The 24,259-nt window shown below is 41.9% G+C and overlaps 1 protein-coding gene and 1 long non-coding RNA gene across 2 annotated transcripts in view; one reads left to right on the forward strand and one right to left on the reverse strand.

Moving 5' to 3' along the window:
- The window catches only part of mast2 (microtubule associated serine/threonine kinase 2), a 181,913-nt gene extending 166,747 nt beyond the window's left edge, over positions 1–15,166 (forward strand). Inside the window, 20 exon segments of the mRNA XM_051946956.1 lie at positions 3,642–3,764; positions 3,859–3,968; positions 4,265–4,301; positions 4,304–4,422; positions 4,594–4,751; positions 5,522–5,637; positions 5,640–5,687; positions 6,694–6,942; positions 7,171–7,236; positions 7,239–7,285; positions 7,287–7,358; positions 7,360–7,398; positions 7,834–7,956; positions 8,673–8,809; positions 8,894–8,990; positions 8,992–9,082; positions 9,258–9,419; positions 9,422–9,643; positions 9,646–9,848; positions 11,685–15,166. Coding sequence (XP_051802916.1) covers positions 3,642–3,764; positions 3,859–3,968; positions 4,265–4,301; positions 4,304–4,422; positions 4,594–4,751; positions 5,522–5,637; positions 5,640–5,687; positions 6,694–6,942; positions 7,171–7,236; positions 7,239–7,285; positions 7,287–7,358; positions 7,360–7,398; positions 7,834–7,956; positions 8,673–8,809; positions 8,894–8,990; positions 8,992–9,082; positions 9,258–9,419; positions 9,422–9,643; positions 9,646–9,848; positions 11,685–13,220 — 3,755 coding nt within the window. The 3' untranslated portion in view covers positions 13,221–15,166.
- A 5,215-nt stretch (positions 15,167–20,381) lies between these two features.
- LOC127533778 (uncharacterized) lies at positions 20,382–23,932 on the reverse strand. Its single transcript, XR_007941654.1, has 2 exons — positions 23,822–23,932; positions 20,382–23,695 (listed from the first exon to the last, which is right to left on the reverse strand). It is a non-coding gene; the product is annotated as an uncharacterized LOC127533778 (long non-coding RNA).
- Between the last annotated feature and the right edge of the window lie 327 nt (positions 23,933–24,259).

The raw sequence follows: 24,259 nt of genomic DNA on the forward strand, positions 1-24,259 counted from the left end.
ACGCTATATTTTGCATTACATCGTCCCATATATATAATGTGATGCCTTTATTTTTGCTGCAGGATTTGGGTATTTGAGATTAAAAAACGTTAGTGTTTGTTTGTTTGCAAACGGGTTTGATTTTGTTTTCATATCTGAATCTTAATCACACCTGAATAGAACGTTTAATTAATCAAATATTCCTCGTGTGTCATGTTTCTCCTCGGTCAGATTTAAGCGAGTTACGTAGGGCATTTTGAATCGGTATATTATATTTTTAATGTAAAAGCATTGCGAATCCAACGCTATATTTTGCATTCGCAGGGGCCGGCAATTAGATGTGGCTTCGGGCCAAAATTTGTGTAAACATTATTCGGCCGTTTGACCGACGGGCCGGTGCGCTGGTATTTATTAAATAATTTTGATGAGTGGGTATCCGATGCCTGTATAGCTCAGCACGTTAAGCAGGTGACTCATGTACAAGAGCTGGTCTCGGACGCGGGTTCGATTCCGCTCTGCTTTATTATAATATTTGGAAAGTTTTTCATACACAAATGCAGATTTCTAAACGGACTGCTGTAAAACTTTTTAACATGATTGAAGATATCAAACTCATGGACAACTCCTAACCCATTGGACATTCATGCGGACAGACTCCTGTTTCAATTTAAAAAAAACAAAACAAAACAAAACAAAACGTGCAGCACTTCGGCACCTTTCGTCTTCGGTGGTGTCTGTAAAACAATGTCCAACATGCAAACAGCACACCTAGCGCCATGAAGCACAAAATGCAGGTGTAAATCAATGGGGTGCTGAACGTAGTAATATTCATAGCGGAAATAATAGATAATAATAATAATAGGTAATAGAATATTCTGAAATTAAGCTCGACTGTAGACAGGTATTTTGCAAACACTGTAAACACACACACACACACACACTAATATATGTTAGAGAAGCAGATAATGGCAGTAAAGTCAATTATTTTAATAATTTGAAGAGACAATATATGATTACGCTATATACACATATATAACAAAATACTGACTAATGAACACTAATGAACATCTGTCCAAAGGACATTCTCCCAGAAGCTTTGTGGCTTGTCAACATGCATTTTTGCAAATTCCAGTCTCGCTTTTTTATGAGTTTTTTTCAGCAGTGGTGTCCTCCTTGGTCGTCTCCCATGAAGTCCACTTTGGCTCAAACAACGACGAATGGTGCGATCTGACACTGATGTACCTTGGCCTTGGAGTTCACCTTTAATTTCTTTGGAGGTTGCTCTGGGCTCTTTGGATACAATTCCAACGATCCGTCTCTTCAATTTGTCATCAATTTTCCTCCTGCGGCCACGTCCAGGGAGGTTGGCTACTGTCCCGTGGGTCTTGAACTTCTGAATAATATGAGCCACTGTTGTCACAGGAACTTCAAGCTGTTTAGAGATGGTCTTATAGCCTTTACCTTTAAGATGTTTGTCTATAATTTTTTTTCGGATGTCCTGGGACAATTCTCTCCTTCGCTTTCTGTTGTCCATGTTCAGTGTGGTACACACCTTTTCACCAAACAGCAGGGTGACTACTTGTCTCCCTTTAAATAGGCAGACTGACTGATTATGAGTTTGGAAACACCTGTGATGTCAATTAAATGACACACCTGAGTTAATCATGTCACTCTGGTCAAATAGTTTTCAATCTTTTATAGAGGTACCATCATTTTTGTCCAGGCCTGTTTCATTAGTTTGTTTTTTAAATAATTATGTTAATCAACAATTCAAAAGTAATGGCTGTTTTTGATTATTTAATTTTCAATAAATTTTTATTTATTGTTACTTTTGTGAGTTTCAAGTGATTTCAGTGAGAATTGTGGGTTTTCCTTCTTTAACTGAGGGGTACCAACAATTTTGTCCACGTGTGTATTATAATAAAGCAGAGCGGAATCGAACCCGCGTCCGAGACCAGCTCTTGTACATGAGTCACCTGCTTAACGTGCTGAGCTATACAAGCATCAGATACCCACTCATCAAAATTATTTAATAAATACCAGCGCACCGGCCCGTCGGTCAAACGGCCGAATAATGTTTACACAAATTTTGGCCCGAAGCCACATCTAATTGCCAGCCCCTGCGAATGCAAAATATAGCGTTGGATTCGCAATGCTTTTACATTAAAAATATAATATACCGATTCAAAATGCCCTACGTAACTCGCTTAAATCTGACCGAGGAGAAACATGACACACGAGGAATATTTGATTAATTAAACGTTCTATTCAGGTGTGATTAAGATTCAGATATGAAAACAAAATCAAACCCGTTTGCAAACAAACAAACACTAACGTTTTTTAATCTCAAATTCCCAAATCCTGCAGCAAAAGTGTAGTTATTGTAACAAGTCCAATAGCAACAAAAAGCAACATGTATGACCACAGACATAGGCTGGTCATCCAATGCAATCATTTATTCAACTAGTTTTTTTGGGGGGGGCCTTGTCAATGTGCTAGTGAAACTTCCGGATTGGTTTCACACTGCAGACGTTCTTCTGATGCCACAAATTGTGGCTAGCATCTGTGAAGGCACCCAACATAGGCAGTTGTTTGTTCAGGAGAGCAACTTTGCCAGACTGAACAAAACACACTACATCACTGAATAGCAAATCTAAAAAAGGACTGGTATTTGATTTTCTCTGTACTGAAACTGTTACTCCAAGAATGTGATTTTTTTTGTTCCCATGTTTCAGTGTCCATATGTGACTTTTGGTCACACGTCCAGGGTTCTCACCAGAATTTTTTTTCAGCGTAACGGCAGGTCCTCCCGCCCGCGCATGTGCGCGCACGCGCAATAGACAGGAACGCGCGTGCACGCACGCGCAATAGACTGGAACGGGTCAATCGACAGGAAAGTACGGCTGAGGTGGGGAGACATAAATTAACCTAGATAGGCACCCAGTCGTTAAAAACAAACGCACATGACGTTATCTGTCAAAATAACAACACAGCGGCCCTAATCACAGTGTTAACCCTTCCTGTTTGGCCCCCCGACCGTGGTCAGGAAGCCCGGGGTTAACCCCCTTCACTTCATCAGCAGCCGTAGAGGCAAAGACACAGGAGCCCAGCCGTATCGAAGAACACTGCAGCCTTTGTCTATCAACAGTGGCTGAACCACACAGTACTGCCAACCCAGCAACTGCATACCTTCTCTCCTCCTCTACCGAACTGCCGTCTCTCTCGCTCGCGCTGCATTCAGGGTCGCTCGGACATCTCGCTCTTCTCCTCTTTCACACTCACACACGCTGCTCTCTCTCCCTCTCTCATGACAGAGCCACACACTCTCATAACAATATTTTAAACTGATAGCGTAACGGGCCGTTAGACAGCGTAACGGGCCATTACAACAGCGTAACAGGCCGTTACGCTGAAATGCGCTGGCGAGAACCCTGACGTTATCACTCAGTTTATTCTCTCTTTAGTATTTTGTGCTTGTTTGGTTAGTACTCTGCAGGCAAGGATTTTGCTGTCTTTTGACTTACTTTTGTCCACACACATTTTCAAAATTAAAGTCCAGTCACTCTTCACCAAAGCTAATGTGTTTCCTTCTATCATCCATCCCCCACCCATCCACCCTTCTCCACCATCTTTACATTCTCCTTCCTCCTCCATCTCCAAAGGAAGTGCCTTTGAGGTGAAGCAGCACGCCTTCTTCACAGAACTGGACTGGAACAGCCTCTTGAGACAGAAAGCTGAATTTATTCCCCAGCTGGAGTCAGAGGATGACACCAGTTATTTTGACAGTATGTCTCCTGCTGCCTTGCAGACATCCCTCAGCTGAAAGTCATGCACTCACACTATAATCAACATGTGACCTAATTACTGTGTCTGTCTCAGCTCGTTCTGATCGATACCACCATGTGGATTCAGAGGAAGACGATGACACTAATGATGAAGAACATGTAGAGATACGACAGTTCTCTTCTTGCTCACCTCGCTTCAGCAAGGTATACACCTGACACATCCATGCTTCTCTTACATTCAAATTAACAAAACGCTGTTTAACATATTAAATCAAGCTTCTTCCCAGACATGCAGGGTCAGTTATTAGGCTTATAACTAAATAGATTGATGTCTATGAATTAACTTTGTTTTTTTTACAGTCTCTAAAATGTTGTTCCTGTCAAATCAAACTTTCACTGTTTTTACTGTTGTTCCATTTGATTTATTGATTTCGTGCAGTCTTCCCAAAGTCAGAAAACATTGAAAAAGTGACAACTGATGTACAATGTGTTTTGTGTAGGTGTACAGCAGTATGGAGCGTTTGTCTCTGCATGAGGAGAAAGGACTCCTCCTCCCACAAAACGCAGCCTTAGTGAAGAGGGAGGAGACCGCATCGACAGCCTGAGTGGCCTGAAGTCCAGAGATCGATCCTGGCTAGTGGGATCTCCAGAAATGTGAGTTACTCTCCTCTAAAAACAACACAGACTCATATATTAATGGGCTGTCATTTTCTGTTTCTTAACATCATTTATTTTTAAATTCTTGGAAACGGTTAATAAATGTAAACTTCAGTCATCTTTATTTTGTGGCTGTGCTTGTTTTTGATCTCTCTGGTCCTTCCTTGTCCAGACTGCGAAAGCGCTGTCAGTCTCCGAGTCTTCCCACACAGAAAGCGACTCAAGCCCACCTCTGACAGTCAGGAGACGCTGCTGCTCTGCCATCATTGAAATGCCACGCTTTGCTATCTGCTCAGAGGAAGAAGGTAAAGGCAGGATTTTTGAGGGCCTGTTCTCTCTACCTGCCAAGGGGAAACTGTTTATTGACTTAGTCCAGAAACAGAGGACAAAATAAGAGAGGGCAGTGGTGGTGCAACGGTTAAGTTTCTGGACTTCTAATCAGGAGGTCAGTGACAAACCCCAATGCGGCCACTGTTGGGCCCTTGAGCAAGGCCCTTAACCCTTCCTGCTCCAGGGGCGCTTGTACCGTGGCTGACCCTGTGCTCTGACCCCCCCAGATGGGGGGGAAATGCGAAAATCAGAATTTCCCCTCATGGGATTAATAAGGGATAATAATAATAAAGTTACTAAGTTTGGTGCAGTTAGAAAGTATAAAAAAAGTATATATCACACACTGTTCTCCCAAATTGTGGCTTCCTTTCTACAAACGCCTGCAAAGTTAATAAAGTTGTGCCAGAAAATTCTACCCTGCTTAATGTTTGACTTGTTGTGCTGTTGCTTGGTTGTTGGAGGTCTTTTATCCACCCTCACAAAACAAAGAGTGTACAGTTTCCAGATGAGGGTTTCTGAGAAATGCATAGGCACCAGATGGTACAATGAATGCAGGTTATTTTCACACCAACCACCACTTTGAAACTGTCACAGAAATTGATGTAACTTATGCCCTATACTTCTAATCCCTAAAGATGTTAAATCGCTGAAGTAGCCTGTTGGTCAGAGGCATCTAGGAAATAGAAAGTTTGAATGGAAAGAAAAGAGTAAAATGAGCAGTAGCATAAATTTCAAGTCACTATTCTTGTCCTCTACATTGTAGATGGCAGTCATAATAGTCAGAACCTGCTGGGTCCTAGTGCTGCGAGGGGCACACGGTGTGATGATATTCCCCTCGCTATCCCAGAGCTCCCAGTAGACAGGGAGCCGAAGCTGGAGGAGTGTCCACCACACCAAGTTCCACCTCCAGCCAGCTGAGCAAGGCCAAGCTGACGCGTAAGCAGGAACACAAACTACACACATTGTACAGACATCAGAAGGGTTTAACAAACAAGGCAGCATTTCTATTTCCATATCAGTGAGCTGACAAAGCTTTTAAACTAGTCTGGTTTGTTGTGTCCAGCCGGAATAATAGGGTTGCAATGAAAACTGTTTAGATGTGACAACAAATGTTCTGCTGCTTATAGAAGTAAATCTTACTGGAAAAGATAGAAATGTTTCAGGGAATCTCCAGATTTTAGGTCTTAAAGTGACAACAATGTGAATTTTACAAAAATGTCATTACATATTTAACGACATTTTACCAACATGACATGTGTATTACAATGGTCACTAAATGATGACTTTGACACTTTCCTGCTACTCTTACCAGTTGGGAAAAGACCAAATTTAAAAAAAGAAAATCCTAAAAATTCCAATTTTTGAACATACATTACAAAAAGAGTGTTGACAATGCAGAAGACAACTAGTGATATTTTCTGAACCATATGTATTCACAGGTCCACTAAATACATATCAAAAAATAAAGAGTACTCTGTAATAGGAATACTCAAAAAATTGAAGAAAAGTTATTGCTTCTGAACTTTTATGATTGATTGAGCAAGTACAGCAAGTTTCAAAAACCATATGCCTGAAGTCCAGAGCAAGCCCTAATGCAACAGTTAAAAGAAAAAAATCTCTTTCAGCAGTTCAGTATATGGACTTTGAACCATCAACATGATGAACAGTGGGAATTTTTAGGCTTTTGTATTTAATAGCTCTAAGAAAATGACCTTCATAGCCTTAATTTGAATGTGCAAAAATTGTGCTGAAAGGCCAGTGGGCAGTTTCCAGAAAAAAAATTTGACTTGGGAAATATTTGATGTATCAAGCTAAAATTTTAAATTCTATTTAGAAATATCCATATTTTATGGTCAAAGAAAATTTCAGTTAAGAAGATGGTTGAGCATAAATTGACCTTCTCTCTCACTGGTGTTCCTCCATTTTCTTCTGTCAATTGCAGCGAGCAGCTCAGGCGACATGTGCGAACGGGCGAATGGCAGTAATGGTGCAGTCGGTGGAGTTGCCAAAGTTGCAGCAGACAGCGATTCTCCATCCACTCCAAAAGCCATTAGCGACTTGGCAGCTCGCAGGGCTCGCCATCGTCTGCTGTCTGGAGATGCAGACAAACATACAACCCCAAGCACTAGGCCACTTAACAAGGTCATCAAGTCAGCCTCTGCCACCACACTGTCATTGATGATCCCTGCAGGTTAGTATGTAAAGGTGTGGCTAAACATCAGAATCACATTTCAGCTAAGTTTTGTGTTTGAGAGCTCAGTTGGGAAATGACAAAGAATCATGATTTAGACAGTATAAACTTTTGTTATAGTTTTTGATTCATTCATTCAAACTTTTCTTTTGCAGCACAAAGTAGAAGATTTGCAGTGTTAGTATAAAGGAAATTAATAATAATCAGTCAATTTCTGTCTGTTTGTAGACCACTATGGAACCTCTCCACTGGCCAGCCCAATGTCTCCCCACTCACTGTCATCCAATCCATCATCTCGGACTCCTCTCCAAGCCGAGACCTATCCCCAGCTGTGAGCAGCATTAAAACCTGCCATTGTCATTCACAGAGCAGGAAAGAAGTACGGCTTTACTCTGAGAGCTATCCGAGTCTACATGGGGAGACTCTGATATCTACACTGTACATCACATGGTCTGGGTGAGTATCACCAGATTTACTGATGACGTGTTCATGTGAAAATATGAAAAACCTTGGAGGTACCAATCTTACACACACTTTATAACTCACAAAGATGGGTCCCGACATCTCAAAGAATACATTTGAAAATAAAAAGGTAGAAGAAAAATAGTTAACATTTTTCGACCATAATACACATTCTAACAAAATGAGGAGAGTATTCATATGTTATTATGGAGTTATATTTTTAGTTCAGAGTGACTATATAACACTATCACTGTGGTTGCGGTGAATTCAAATTGTTGTTGTTGACAGAAATCGGCAGTAAATAACAACATAACAGGTTCAGCCCAAGTTGAACATCTCCTCCCTTTCCCATCCCCTTGTTTCCTCTGCATCCTTCTTCCCTTCTGCCCTCTGATCCTCATTATCTTTCTGTCTGTGTTTTTCCCTTAGCATGTGGAGGTGGGAGGACCAGCCCACGAAGCGGGTCTAAGGGAGGGAGACCTGATCACCCACGTCAATGGGGAGCCAGTCCACGGTCTGGTTCACACAGAGGTGGTGGAGCTCATATTAAAGGTACCAACATAAGACACGCTCGGGTCTTTCCTTCTCTGTAAACTAATTTTTTCAGAGGGCTATGGTCTTCAGTTAGAATCAACATTTACACTACAAAGAGCACTGATGCTCATCCTTGAAAACTGTTTGGAAAAGGGCAGGCACTTTCAAAGAATACTTGGTAGATAACTGGGATAAACCATCTGTCTGTTGCTATCTATCATGAGGTGCATTCATCCAAACTGAACAACAAACCATATTGCATTGCAGAACAGCCCCAAAATAGCAATCACAGCGATGAGTTACAATCATAGGAGCTGTGTTGTCAACAAATTGAGTGAGAAGCCAGTGTTAATGTAAAGAAAATTTGCACCTAAAAGTTGCACCTCTAGTTGTTGTTTGTTTTGAATGAACATTTGCTTCCCAGTCGTCACATCTTAAACACCCTTGTAGCTGCTAGTAGTTCCTCATAGAACACTGAGTTGTTTGACAACTGTGGTCGGGCTACAAGTACAAAGCTTGAAGCCTGACAAGCTAGAATCCAGCTGCTTGACAAGGGACAGTTGATGATCGTGTGTCGACTAAATTAAAGGTGAACGTGAAAATTACAGTAAAGGTTATATAATCAAAATCCAGTGCTGTAAATGTCACCTCTGCCAAGAGTGGTAAAGCAGACAACAGAACAGAATGTATTCAAATTCAGATGAAATATGTTTCTATTCTGTGTCATTACTCAGAGTGGTTCCAAAGTTGTCCATCTCCGCCACCCATTTGAAAACACATCAATCAAAATTGGCCCTGCCCGAAAGACGAGCCACAAATCCAAGATGGCCAGGCGCAACAGAAAGACCAAGAACAAGGAGGGACAGGACAGGTGGGACACAGATGAGAGAAAAGCTGCAAAAATGTACATGTGCAAAAGACTTATTTCACATTAATTGTGAGTTTCCTCTCTCAGTAAGAAGAAGACATCTCTGTTCAGGAAGATCACCAAGCAGGCGTCTCTCCTCCACACCAGCCGCAGTTTATCCTCTTTAAACCGCTCCATGTCCTCTGGGGGAAAGCGGCTCCGGCTCACCAACGCACAATTTGTCACCACGAAGCCCAACACAGGCCTACAGGTCCACCCCAGACTCCACCCACTCAGGTGAGAAACACGCACAGACACCTATAAACCTAGAAAGCTTCTTGAAATAGTATTTCTGTACGTAATATATGTTATTTTTACATGCACAAAACATAAACACAAGAGAAAATGATGACAGTGGTCAATTTTTTTGAATTAAACAGAATAAGACAGTGTTTTATGGAACTTTTCTTAGTATATCTCCTGCATCATTGTTCTCCTTCTCTGTTCCTCAGTGGGGGAAACTCATCTCAAAGCAGCTCCCCCAGCTCCAGTGTCCCAAACTCTCCAGCGAGTTCCGGTCACATCCGGCCCAGCTCCCTACATGGCCTTGCTCCAAAGCTCCAGCGACAGTATCGCTCCCTCGGCGCAAGTCTGCCGGCAATATCCCCCTTTCCCCTCTGGCCCGCACACCTTCACCCACCCCTCAAAGCAGCTCTCCTCAGCGCTCTCCCTCACCACTGCCCAGCCATGCTCTGGGCCAGTCTACCATGGGTCAGTCATTCCCTGTGAATCTTCACTCCTCCCCTCCTCTTGTAAGGCAGATATCCAGGCCTAAGAGCGCAGAGTCTCCACGCTCTCCCTCCTCAAACGGGTGCAGTCAGCCGAGAAACTGGGTGCCTCTCTTTCCAGCTCCCCGTTATCTCCCTCTGGGGTAGCAGCAGTGGCAGAGAGGAAACTGGTGGTTGCAGCAACTGTGGGGAGCAGGAAACACAGTCTGGACATCTCACATTCAGAATTTAAGAAGGAGATGATGCAGAGGGAACCGAGCTTACAAAGTCTTCAGGTAAAAAATGTATCATGCACCAGTGACTTCAACAGTGACTTCCAGTGATTGTGTTAGAAGTTTTGACCTTTAATCGTCACACTATTGCTCATAGTGATTACTGTGATTTGATTAGTGGTGATCAATTTAGAGGAATGTCATTTACATTCTATTACATACTCAGATTCCCCAAAGAATTGTGACTGAGACCTACAAATCTCTACTTTACTTGAAAGCAACTAGTACACCATTAAAGAATGCTGTTATTTGACTGGCTCTTAACAATCAGGCTAGTCTAAATATGTCACCAGAAAATGAAATGTATTCTTTCTAAATTAAATCTTCCAGACCTTTTTAGGAACAAGCTATACTGAACAGGGTCCTCATTTATAAAACATTGCGTAGGATCCACACTAGAAGTTTGACTATGCCGAAAATCTGAAATAAGCCTACGCCAAAAAATGGCGGCATGGCTCAGTGGGTAGAGTGGCCGTCTTGCAACCGGAAGGTTCAGTCCTCGGCCCGTCGTGCTCATGTCAAGGTGTCCCTGAGCAAGACACCTAACCCCTTATTGCTCCTGATGGGTCGTGGTTAGCGCCTTGCATGGCAGCTTCCACCATCAGTGTGTGAATGTGTGTGTGAATGGGTGAATGTGACGTATCTTGTAAAGCGCTTTGGGTACCTTGCAGGTATAGTAAAGCGCTATATAAATACCGAGCATTTACCATTTATTAGCCAGTCATCATCATGGGCCAGGAAATCCCTGTGATCCCTAAAATCTCTCTCCATTCTCATCTACCATTTATGTGACTTCCAGCAATGCCAGCGCATCCATTACGCACGGCTGTCACCCGCTATTTATCCACTTGATCAGCGATTGGACTGATTGTCACATGCCTTGTCCCGATTAGTAATGAATCAGTGCCACCCTCAGCTCTATATCATTTGAAGATGGAAGTTTGATATATGAGCATAGTACTGCAAATACAGTCGTAGGCCGAATGGCGCACTATCGGAACATCTACAACAATGAGGGTTTATGATTATCCGGCTCTACAAGTCTAATATGTGATGACAATAAAGGTTTGAGATCAATCTGGCTTCAATTCACCACTTCACCCTCCGGCACTGCCGTTCCCTCTGTCTCCAAAATGTGTGTAAGCAAGCATCAAAGTTGGCGCAGCGGTGCGCACATTCTCACGACAAGTTTGTTTTTATAAATCACAACCTTTGCGTAGAAAGTGGCGTACGTAACTTTCTAGCCCTGTTTTGTGCGTACGCCAGCTTTATAAATGAGGCCCCAGATCTGGAAACATAGTGATTTATCTGAGCCCTGGAAACCAAGTGAATTGTAGTACAACTGAGCAATCTTATGGTAACAAAATGTCACCTATACACCTAACTGACACACAGTCATTTGAATAATTAGTCACAAAACTAAAAAACACCCCATCCCCTTTGCCTGTTCAGCAGGAAACGGCTTTCATGTCATTCAATAAAAGGCTGTACAAATGACACTAAATTATTAAGGTAGGTTGATGAACTGTTTCCTCCCTTACAGCAACAGTTAGTCAACTGAAATAAAACAAGTCCCTAAACCGACAGTGAAAAGCTGTAGTTCTACTGAGTTTTGATTCATTTGTGGATTTTCAGGACTGATTAAGCTTTGGCTTATTACATATTAATAGAATAAATGCAGTGCCCTAATTTAATATTTAACTTGAGCCAGAAGATTGCAAAGGCTGATTAGAATAAAACTTGAATAAATGTTTGGTTTTGTTTCAGTGTTCAATGAACCAGCAAACAGTATCAGCATATGTTTTGACAAGGCCTTTCTGTGTCTCCTGTGACCTTTAGGAGTCCGCCAGTGAGGGTCTCCTGTCCTCATCAGGACATAGTATAGCGAAGGCAAGCCTGCAGACTCACTCCTCCTCATCCGGGAAGTTAGGACGTGAGGAAGGGGATGGTGCCCTTACTACAGTGTCCAGTTCACTGGGGCTGGCTACCAGGAAAAACAAACTGAAGGACAAACTGTCTGCCATTCGCCAGGACAGGGCTGAGCGGAGGGAATCACTGCAGAAGCAAGATGCCATCCATGAGGTAGATTCCTCTGAGGATGAGACAGATGATGGCTCAGAGGATAGCCAGGATGGACGCAGGGGGACAAACTTCACCTCTCCTCCCTTGCTTAGGCCCACCACTGTGAGAACAGGGCCCGGAGGCACGCTGCCATCCCTATGCATCTCCCCCTACACCACCCATGCTACATTCAGTCACTCAGGACCCTCACAGGTAGGCAGGCCCACTCCTTCACACACACTACCGTCCGTTGCAGAAAGTAAACCCAGTCAGAACATCTCCTCTGCTGGAGTAAAAGACGGAGACCCGACCTCATCTACAGAGGAAGTTGTAAGACATGAGAGGAAGGTTCTACAGCTGACTAGTACTACAAAACCCACTTGGGGTCCCCTTCCTTTCTCCACTCCAGGCAGTGCATTCATCTCAGTTAGCAAAGACAGTTTTCTCAAGCCAGCTCCCCCACAAGATTCAAGGAGTATTAAGGGAAAGACTGCATCATTAGAGTCTAAAGCAGAAGAAGAAAGCCTGGACAGCCCTAAAACCACTGCCCCATCTACAGCAAGTATAGATACTCCCGACTGCAGAACCACCACAAATACCACAGAGTCCCGAACCACTGACAGCCAAGAGACTCCCCTCACCTCCTGTTCCTCTCCAGGCATCCCCAAGGAGAAGAAGGAGGCTGACAACCGGAGACTATGTGCAGCCGCGGCTGCTGCAAGTCTTAGTGCTTTGTCTTCAGCCACTTCCAGCTCCAGCTTAAGTTCAAGCTCTCCTGTTCCACCTGCTGAGAGCGGGGTAGACAGAGTTATGTCCCAGCTTGCAACAGTAACTAAGAGTGTTCTGGGTCCTGTCAAACTCAGTGCTGTTGCAGAGAAGGGCGCAAAGGACCAGAAACCATCTAGAGGTAGCACCTCAGAAGTCTCACACTCTGAACCCCTCTCCTTTCCCTCCAAACAGGTTGCAACCCTTTCCCCAACCAGGCAGAAAACAAAGTGTGTTGCTTCCCTGACCACCTCACAGAGGCTGGCCAAAACCTCCACCCAGAAAGACTGTACAGCCCCAACACCACCAGCTGGCATGGATGTCCCAGAAAGGCCCACACCAGGGTCTACAGGCAGAGATAGTGCTACCACTTCTGCATTTGCACGAGTTGGTGCAGCAGAGGCTCGGCACACCATCAACTCACCCTTCACCACTTCTGCAGTGTCTGAGCCACAGTGCCAGAGGTCCAAAACCCCAACTCCCACCACTGCTGCCGCCAGTGCCATGTCCACCTCCTTGCAAGACAAAGCCACCAGCAAGAAGACGTAGCATCAAAACAGAAAATACTAGAACAACGTGTATCAATTACACCACTCAGTGCTTGCTTGAGGTTTTAAAACTTACGCAGACTGCATGTTTAGAACATATAAGTGATTTCACACTAATTCGAGTTTGATTTCAAAGCAAAAAAAAGGTGTAGAAAGAGAGTTCACTGAAGCAGAGACAGATGCAGTAGTTCTAGTTCTATTCCAGTTTTTCTGTGTCTTTGTGTTGTTTTGAGTTAATCTGGTGTCATGACTCTGGATCCTACTTTTAGATGAAATGCCACAAGGAGTTTGCAAATATGGAAGGGGCTAGAAATATAAAGACTTCAGTGGTCTATACACACACTATTATAAAAAAGTAGGTACATGACCCTTACACACACCTTTCTCACTCATGGTCTTATCATGCTGCCTCATTATCTCTCACCTCGGTGTCCAAGATTCATTCACGCAAGTTCTTTATTAATCCTGCTGAACACACTTCTCTTCTTCCTCCTACCCATCCTCTAACAAAATGTCTACTCAGCCATGACTGGAAGAAGATTGTATCTCAGCAATAAATCATATTTGTAGCAGTCTGTGTAAATGCATTTTTATTAGGAGCACATCTGTATCATCAGTGTGCACTTAACACACAACTAGCTTGGCCAAATTAAATTGTCCTCTTGATGTAATCCCTGGTGACAGTTTAAATACAAATATCTTTAATTTCTTCATGTTAATTGCACATCAAATTATGTACATGCTGGACATTTTGCAAAGTATGTCATACTTTTTTTAGATTATCTGATAATTGTTTTGTTTCCATTCTTTCAGATGATCAGTTATATCATATAAATGTTAGGTACAGTGATGTGATTTTCACCTTTTACTCCGAACTACCATTCAAACACAAAAAAAATGATAATGAAGAAAAACTATGTCGATGCATTTTTTGAATTTTGCAATAAGGACACTTTTTTTTGCTGAGTTTCCAATACACAGCTGCAATATACCGACATTAGCTCTATAAATGAGACAACAGAGGCACGACACATAAAGAGAACAATGCACATTCTGTTTTAGGGTTCTGTCTAGTTATTTTGAAAACAATGACTGCCCAGAAATAGTATAGTGTACATTTCCAATTACTGTTTCCATTTTGGATCCTGGTTGACAAAATACTAATTTATTACCTCAGATGATAGAAAATTTGTTGAAACATGTATATCTCTATTTGTCTCTCAGTAGCAAAACTACAGCAGCAGATTGTATCTGTCTTTGGTTATTACTTTTTCTGTATGTTGGAAAATAGAATGAAATACATTCAATAAGGGATTTGCTGCACACTACTGACATAGCATTGCTCCTTGGATGTCTTTTATCTCTTTACCTTTTGACACACTTCATCAGTGTATTAGTACCATATGTAGTGAAGGACACAAGAAATGAAAACGGGTGTGGATTGAACTGGATTTTATTGACTCTGTCTTCGGCACTAACTTCCAAATGCAGACAAAGCTTTGAAACTAAGTGGTTGTTTTGGAAACTCTGCTCAGCCACCACCTTTTTATTTCTCGCCCCATCAGCCTCTGAAGGCTGCTGTAGTTTTATTTATCTGGACCAACTTGCTGTGTTTTTTACCTCTAATCCTGTAAGGTTATGTGTGTGAGGGAAAGAGTGTGTGTGCTCATGGTTATCTATGTATATACGAAAAATATTTCAAGTTCTGTTGTCTCTTTCATACCCTCTGTGTGCTGCTTGCTTCTATTTGTGGACAGAGCCCTTCACATGTTTGGTGTAAAGCATTTTTTTCCAGAATGTTATCAGCTGTCTGATTTGAGAGAAAATACAAATATCAGTAGAAGGAAAATCAGGTTGAGATGTTTGAACAGTGACTGTTGTGGATCGTGTTTAAGCTTAGTTCACAACATGCAGTAAACCTGTTAAATTCAGTCGCGATAATTCAAATATTTTTTGTGTCTTTTGTGTTGTCCTGATCTTACAACATCTAGAAGGAAAATCGCCTTTCAAAATCAACTAACAGCACATGGAGGCCCAACCCATTTTATAAATATTCCTGATGTGTTTCTACAATTCTGATTATAAAGCAGTCTGCAGGTCAGATTGTAGAGCATGCATGGACAGGATTGTTGGACCTGACAAAGTTCTTGAGCACAGAATTGTGAGCATATGCACAGATATGTGACCAAAATTTTGTCTTTCAGTTTAAGCAACAAATATGTTTGGAGTTTGATGACTGGTTGGGTCTGGTTCCAGTTTGATGAATATCCAAGATCAATTCATGCTGGTAGCAAGAATTTTTTTCTGGGTTCATGTTTAATCAAATCCCATTAAGATTACAAACTAGCAGAATTTTTGTCATTGTTCTCTTTCTTCAAGTTTTTCTGCTTTAGTTTTGAAAATTTAGAATTTTTTTTTCGCATACAGAGTGTACTCTGATGTCTTGCTACAAAACTTCACCTCCAATGAGCTTCCTGCAGTTTTTCATCAGTTGTTGGCATTATTTCAGTAGATATAGTGTGAGTCATACAAATTCAAGCTTGTCAGTAATTTTTGTCCAAAGTTCAGAGAGATGTTGTACTTGAATTATTTTTTGGTTTTATTTTCCTGTTGCAAAATTGCCAGAGACAAAATTTTCCATGTAATCAGAAAACAATCTAATGAAATAAAAAGTAAGCAGCATTATAAATCTGAATAGATGTCCTGTGTTAAAATGAAGTACTTTAAAGTTTTCAAGAAAATCTCCACCTCACTTTTAAAAAACTTCTACTGCTGTTGTCCTAAACATTTATGTATGGGCATCAGAGTTGCGTTAAGCTCGCTAGCTCGAAGCCAGCTTCAGAATAAGTGAAAAATAAAAGCAGGTTGTCAACTACAATAGATGATTTTTTTTTTCAACGACTTATTTCTGCAGGTAGTAGTCTGTCTCTGCTCTTATAATTTGTTTTAGCTTGATAGCTTCAATTTGTTTCTGTGGTTTTGTCATGAGTAATGTTGCATAGCTGACGGTAACCACTTCATGTTGGTATGCAGTTTTCCAGCTTCCACATAATCAACATTTTAAGCTCAAGATTTATTTTGTGCTACCAAATATGTTCTTCCATTCGTTACAGTTTATTATTCCTTATCATTTTACCGTTGTACTATTAATTCAGTGCCCTCAGTTCACCTGAACATATTGGCATATTTTGTTCAGCATCAAGCAATCATCGTGCAACTCATAATGTGCTTATGAGTCCTATATTTGATGCCATGACTGATTTATGTGCTAGTTGTGAGTTTGTTACTAAAAAGCTTCCATACATGTGAAACTGAGCACCATGAAGCAGCTCTGAACCACCGTTTCACAAGATTCTTTGATGTTTCAGTATGCAGTTAATTAAACTTGTACCTGTATGTGAGGGGTTGTTCAGCTCTGTCAAGCAGCAAAATATTACTTTAATTAACTTGACTTTTAAAGTCAAGGGCAGTATTTCAAAGCTGTGTGTTTAGTGTGCTTATGACGAAGTGGACAGAGACAATTCATCTGTGCAGCGCAAATACTTGAGAAAGGGTTTAAGAGACAAAGATAAAACATTGCTAGAGAAATGCTAGTGCAATATCTTATCATTTTTTTTATTGTGGTAATTGCATGCTGTTGTCAACTTTACCTTATAACAATAATAAAGTTTTTTTATGATTGTCTATGATTGTGTTTCTTCCTTCACTCTGCACTGACATCACCTTTTAGATGGTGCATCATGCTTTTGCAATAAGGCAAAATTTTTAAGGAGAGATTTCTGCTACAGAAACTATATGAAATCATAAACAATAAAGGATAACTTGGGGAGTGAGGGAGGGTAGTTTTTTTTTTTTTTTCAGGGGTTTAGTTTCAGATCTTGTCTATATATTTTTTTCCTTATTTCATAAGATGTAAACCTGTTACATTTACAATGACAGCTCTCTCTTGGTTCTGATCTGTAAATTGATTCTCATCTGTACTCCTCACATCTTGGTTTACTTCCAAAGAATGAAGGTGAGCAGAAAAGTGGCATGTAATTATCTGTACTTTTTTCCCTCAGTTTTGCGTGAGGGAACTGTAGCTTAGCAACATCCAGTCAGCTAAGCTGTAGTTTGGCTGCATCGCGTTCCCTAACAGGGCTTCACATGGGCCGATTAACTGCTAACTTTGGGTCCCCTGTCTCCCTCGGTCTCTGTGGGAGATTTCAGGTATCTTAATGGTCTTGAGAGAGAGCATAGCCAGCCTTGCTGTGCATTTGCAAAGGTTAATGGCTAATCTGTGCAGCACTTCATGGTCTCCATACTTTATGGAGGAAACAGCATTAAAGTGGACCTCCATTACCGTTCCTCAGTGCTAGTGAAGCCTCTTAAGAAAGAACACCCTATAGCCAATAGACGGCTTGGGTCAGGGGTTACACTTGCCTAAATTAAACACCAGCTGCCACTTTGTTCAGCCTCTTTCCCACTCTTGAGTCTTTCTTCTGTTACCAACCATCTAGGCATCCACAGGGAGCTGTCAGAAGAAAGGAGGAGAGTGTTTACTGGAGATCCTGAGGGGATGGAGGTGTACAAGTCCTTCACATACACAAAAAAAAAACTAAAGTCTAATTTAAATTGTAGAAAAGAATCCTTCATAATTGTATGAAAAAGCTGAGGAAAAATCTTCAAGTAACCAGCCCCAGTTTACCAGTTCAACATTAAAGCTGCTGTCCGGAGTTTCCGTTTGTTTTCAATTTATGTATCATTTTTTAACAAAGCTTAAATGTGTTAGTCTACTATAATATAAAGTTAGTATAACGCGATATGAAAATTTATTCATGAGCTCCGCCTTCCTCTCATAGACCCCCATGTTATTCCAAAAAGCCCATGCAGAGGTGGGCGAGCTACGCACTACGCAACCGTGTGCACATTTGTTTTGCTTGTGGAGGAGAGAGCATCAGGGATCAGCAACTTCCAGAAAAGTTACTAATCCCACGGCTTGTCAGGCCAAGAGACTGCAGGACGTTTTTTGGCTCGGGGTGCTCGCGTCGCTCCCCGACCACGGCCTCCATAGCCTGCCTGACGGCTTCGTTTAGATGCCCGACCTCTGGAGGAAGATGTTGGGGCATTTGGGACATACTCTTCGTCAGAGGAGTCATGCAATTCTGAACTCTAGATAGAAATAAATAAACAATGTGACGCGTAAATGCACTAAGTTTGATAAACAACGTCATCGAGAGGGATACACGAGTGTAATCACATATTGAAACTTTACTCGTTCGTCCTAGCAGATTCATGTTATTTTGGTATTAGGACAAGTTAGACTCAATGCAGCATTCTAACGTAATTCCTTTATTATTTACTAAATGTACTAAATGTAGAAGAGTGGAAAACAGCAAAACAGGCAAGATGCTGCAGCACTCCAGGCACCACTCTCAGGTACTGCGCGCGTGCACAAATAAAGGGGCGAAATCAGACGGAGGGAGGGTGGGACCAACAACGTTTTGGGAGACGCTGCGATTCAAACTCCGGACAGCAGCTTTAAGTCATACGTTTCTTAAAACCATCATACAAGAACCCATTTTGAAGTCATTGTTTTAAGTTTTCATGAAAGAGTTCCCATTGCATTCCAGTGAATTTCTTTCATATGGAAAGTTTTGGAGTCGAATTCAAATCAGCATCGAACCAATCATGGATTTGTTCCTCTCAAAGGGTGGTCTTGAGCTCACTGTCTAGGAGAGGTCAGAGGCCAAATACCTTCAGAACTTACTTTCAGCTCATTCCTTAAACGCACACACCCATTTGTTAAAAATCTATGTGATCACAGATCTAAACTAGACGAGCCCTGAGTAGAGGGCAGAACCACGCCCTCTACTGGCAAAAACCCTGTCCTCCCTATACAAATGATGCAATATGTATCAATTTTGATCATCGTACGTATCTCCCTTCCTACTTGATCTGCTGACCTGTAACTCCACAACTGAGCAGGGGACCTTAGACTGATCTTCAGTGCCAAATTTGATTATCCTGACTCAGCACTTGCAGAGATATCGGAACGGACATAGCCACATACATACATACTTACCCAGCCAGCCAGATACCGCACTGAATGCAGTAACCCCACTGACGTTCGTTAGGCGTGGTTAAATACCACTGAATAGGTGGCTAAAACAATGTCAAACATATGTTTATCATGTATCGTTCCTGCAGTTAATATGCGCAAACATGCAGACAAACTGTGGAGTTTCAGGATACATGAAAAGCAAATTCTTTTTTTTTCATCAATATCTTCAGTTAGTTTTTCAAATACAGAGGACAAACAAGACGAAAGGTCAACAAAGTGACACAAATGATACAATGTGTTAACACACATGTCCTTGTTAGCATTCAATGCAGCAAAAAAATATTAAAATTTTACATTAGGTTTTCCCTTTTATGCACTTGTGGTCACTATAATTGTACAGACAAAACGGAATTGAAAACCAACACAACATGGTGGCTAACAGAATACGTTCATAAAGATATGACATCATGAGACCATTCAACTTTCCCCGCTGTACCATCAACTGACTTAAGAACAGGAGAATGGAACTTAAAGTCGCTCCTGTGGGGGCTGTGTGGCCCTCCTTGGGCTGGAGGAGACAGTTCCCTCCTTTTGGTGGAGGTTTTCATGCATGCCAGAGCCACCACGCCGGCACCTCCCAAAACTCAATAGAGTTTGTTCCTCCGGGCGCTGAGTCAGTGGAGGTTGCTGGGTTAGTGTCTGTGGATCTCACTCTGCTTTATCTATCCTTCTTGTGGTCTCCCTGACATCTTCATGATTGATCCAGTTGAGATTTTGTCGTATTTGGTGTTTGTGAAGGGTCTTAGATTTGTAACTGGTTTTAAGGTGTGAAATTAAAGAGCACAAACAAATAAAATGCACCTTTTCTCTTAGAACACTGTCTATGCCTCACCTTTCTGTCTGTCCTGTGTTTGTTTTATGTTTCACTTGGGTGTGCACGGCCCTCAATGGCATAATGTAGGAAACAGCTTGAAATAAACATGATAGGTTAATTTGCCATGAGGGCAGGTGATGGTCACAGTCACAAAGAAGAAAAAAATTGCATGAAGCTTAAGTAATGACACCATGGTTGGTTGGTGTCATTTTGAGCGGACTTGCAGACAAAAAAAAAAAAGGAACTTAAAGGTCAAAAAGGTTCTTTATTGTCATATCATTCCACATTTGCACATGAAACAATACGAAATTGGACCCTGGTCCCGGCTTCAGCCATCAAAACAATATAAAAACACTTTCATAAGACAATATAAGTATAAAGATACACACTAATATATACAAACCTGCGACATAAATATATGTGCAGTGAACCAACAGTTTGTGCAATATTTAGTAGGTAAATAAATAAAGAGCCTAGTGCAGTAGTGCAGTGTGTGTATGAATGTGTGTGTCTGTTTGTGTGTGAGCATGTATGTGTGCATGTGTGTGTGTTGTATGCTTGTGTGTATGCTTGTGTGTGTATTTGCGAGGCTGTGCAGCTGCCATGCCACACAGTGATGCCAGCAGGGGCGGCTGGTCAATAGAGGGCGCTAGGGCGCCGCCCCCTCTGTCTCACATCATGTAGAGTCACAGCCCTTCCTTTAATAAAACGTTTCTAAAATTACATTTACATGTATATCCTATGTTTTTAACAAGCAAAATGATAACAGAGCCTGTATAGAGTTACTAAAATGTATAATTTGGAATAAAAAGTCAGATTAGAAACGTCCGACATTGTCTACAATTACTAATAGTGGACATATATGGCCGGGGCGCACTCATCTTTCCCCATTGACTCTCGTTATAACTTTGACATGCGCAGTTCGTTCCTCTTCAATACAAGAGATAGGAGACAGCAGGGCACAGGTTGATGGCGCCCCGCTGTCTCCCTCTGATCGCTTTACACACCACCGGCCATGGGGTGGAAGCAGAGAGCGAGCAGTTTGTTCATCCGCCTGTCTTTAATTAAAACCGCCAAGCGAGTGACGTTCAGCACAGAGTGTAGGCGTAATTAGCAAGCAAGATTCTCAACGAGTCATAGAGAGAGCCAAAAAAAGGAGAAAATGGAGAGAGAAAATTCAGTGAAGTCACTGAAAACAATGCCGTTCGAGAGGAGAACACTGCAGGAGAAACTGAGAGTGAAGGAGCAGGTATGGCAGATTTAAAGCATTTTTCCAAGAAAGTAAGAAGGCATGAGCAAGCTAGGAGCCACATGGAAAATGCTAAGTGTCTGGGCATGTTGGGAGAGCTAACATAGCAGCTCAGCTTGATGATGGCTACAGGATAGGCATCCGTAAACATAACGAGGAGGTCTACAAAAATAGGCATGTGCTGTCTAAAATAATAGACTGCATTAAGTTCTGTGGTGCCTTTGAGCTCGCCCTGAGAGGCCATGATGAGAGTGAAAGCTCTGAAAATCCAGGTGTTTTCAGAGGGCTGGTGGATTTTGTAGCATCATAAATGCAGCTGTCCATGAGCACCTTCAGACTGCCACTGTGTTTAAAGGGACATCCAAAACAGTGCAGAATGAGCTCCTTGACTGCATGCTGGCAGTTTTTGAGAGAGTCCATTATTGAGGAAGTTCAGCGTGCAGACTTCATATCCATCCAGGCTGATGAAACAATGGACATATCCATCCAGTGTCAGCTTGTTCTTGTGATCCGCTACATCGACAAATGAATGAAGTGCAGGAGAGATTTTTTGAGTTTATACCTCTGCAATTTGCCACAGCTGAGTCCATTGCCACAGCACTTTTGGAGAGGCTGAGCCTCATTCTCCCTGATGACCAGAAGAGCAAGCTCATCTCCCAGGCCTATGATGGTGCGAGTATCATGAGAGGAGCCACAGGTGGTGAACAGAAGAAAGTGAGCGATGTGTATGCGAATGCACACTATGTCCACTGCTATGCTCACCAGCTCAACATTATCATGCAGCACTTAACATCCTGTATCCCAAAAGTTGGTCAGTTCTTCTCTTACCTAGCTGGATTCTCAGGATTTTTTTCAAGATCCCCCAAGAGAACCAGTGTGCTTGACAGAGTGGTGGCACACAGGCCTTCAAGAGCAAGTACAGTAAGGTGGAACTTCAACAGCCATGCTGTCAACACTGTGTTTGAGCACAAAGACGACCTCCTTCAGTGCTTCAAAACCATCAGGGACTCAGGTGTACGGTGGCCGACAGGGGCCAACGATCTGCAACTTTCCAAAAGCCTCAGTTCAGGAAAACAGCTTCAAGTACAGAAACGAAAATCACAAACTCAACACAGGTCTAAACAAGGTACAAAAGAGGATCATGGTGCAAATGAAATAACGTGCTGAAAAAAAAAACGCGCTGCTGAAAGAGGAACGATGCCAAGGAGAAAACGATCTCCAAACCAAAAAACGATCTGCAAATCAAGTAACGATTTCCAAAACAAGAAACGATCTCCAAAACAAAGAAACGATCTGCAAACTAAGAAACAATTTCCAAATTATTACAGTCCTCCATACCTAAACCATTTCTTTTTCTTTTGCAGATGTACTGTCCATTCTGTGGATCTGTGCTTGGAGCTTCTGATGCCTTTTGCTGTGCATGTGGCAAAAACATAACTTTTTTAAAGCATGTTAAGTGGAGACACCTGCTACTGATGCACAAGTTGATGTTGCACAACCCAGTACCAGTGCAGGTAAACACATTCAGGATTTTGTAACATAAAATGATTATAAGTGGGCTTGAAATGTTCAGATCATGTTTTTGTATACAAATCACTTCTAAATATCACTATCCTGGTTCTGTAACTGGCATTTTAGGTGTACTAAAATGTCCTACAGAAAGTAATTTTTGGTTTGCAGATCGTTTCATGTTCTGGAAATCGTTTCTTAGTTTGCAGTAGGGATGGGTAGATGATAGTTTAGTGTGTGTATCGGCACATTTCCCAAACTGTGTCGACACTGTGTCGACACTGTTACTGTATAAATGTCGACATGTGCTGGACGAAAAGAGTCATTGCAGGCTGCTTCAATAAAGACTTTTCACTCATTGTGTATTGTTGTGCCTGCTTGAACTTGCACTTTATTGTCAAGACAAATGCCCCATGTGGGACAATAAAGTTTAAATGATTAATAAATGTATTTAATTCACTGAAAACAAACACAAGAGTGTTTGTTTTTATTCAGAAACATCAGCTGCTGTAACATCTTAGGGTCAAGGCGATTACGTCGCTTGGAAACTATTTCTCCTGCTTTGGAGAACACCCTTTCACAGGGCACTGATGAAGACGGTGTACAGAGACATTTCATTGCAAGTCTGTACAAGTGAGGGTAGTCTTCCCTTTGTGATTTCCAGTACTGAAGTGGATCTTGTGAGCGGGGAGTGTTAACCTCAGACAGATATCTCTTTACTTCAGTAACAGAATCTGGTGGCACTTGAGTTGGCTCTGCTGTCCCGGACTTCCATGTCTAGCAGCTCCCACAGGTTGTCATCTGAGGGGGAAAAAAACATACAATGCATCTATGTTAGTCTTAAACTCTGAACACTCCTTTACAGCTAAGTAAAGCTGAGGTTAAAATCCAAATAAACACTTTACAATATGACATGACAAACTGAACTGGGAGCAGGTGGTTGTGTTGAAGGTCCAGCCTGGGTATCATCCATTAGTATTGGCACAGTGCTCCTTCTCATTTCTGCAGCACACTCTGACTTAAGTTTTTTCACTGCTTACATTGGCTTTTGGACTCACTCACAAACCCCATTTTCTTGAACCGAGATCCAGCAGTGTTGGGTAAAGTCATCGCACTTGATGACTCAAGGCCACACACAGTTTCTGTAAGTCTTTTTGAAGGTTTTCCACCAGTCTTTGCAGTTTCTGTTGTCATACTGACTGCGTTGCGTTGCAATGAGTGGTGCAGCATTTTAAGCATAGGAATGACTTTTGATCCACTCACTCTTTTCTCCTCTGACAGCTCCACTGTTGCTTGGTGAAATGGAGCAAGCCACACGGAGAGTCTCCTATATGATTTTCAAAATCCTGTGTAGTTTAGAGGAGT

The sequence above is a fragment of the Acanthochromis polyacanthus genome, chromosome 4 (genome assembly GCF_021347895.1).
Source record: "Acanthochromis polyacanthus isolate Apoly-LR-REF ecotype Palm Island chromosome 4, KAUST_Apoly_ChrSc, whole genome shotgun sequence".
Taxonomy (NCBI): Eukaryota; Metazoa; Chordata; class Actinopteri; family Pomacentridae; genus Acanthochromis; species Acanthochromis polyacanthus.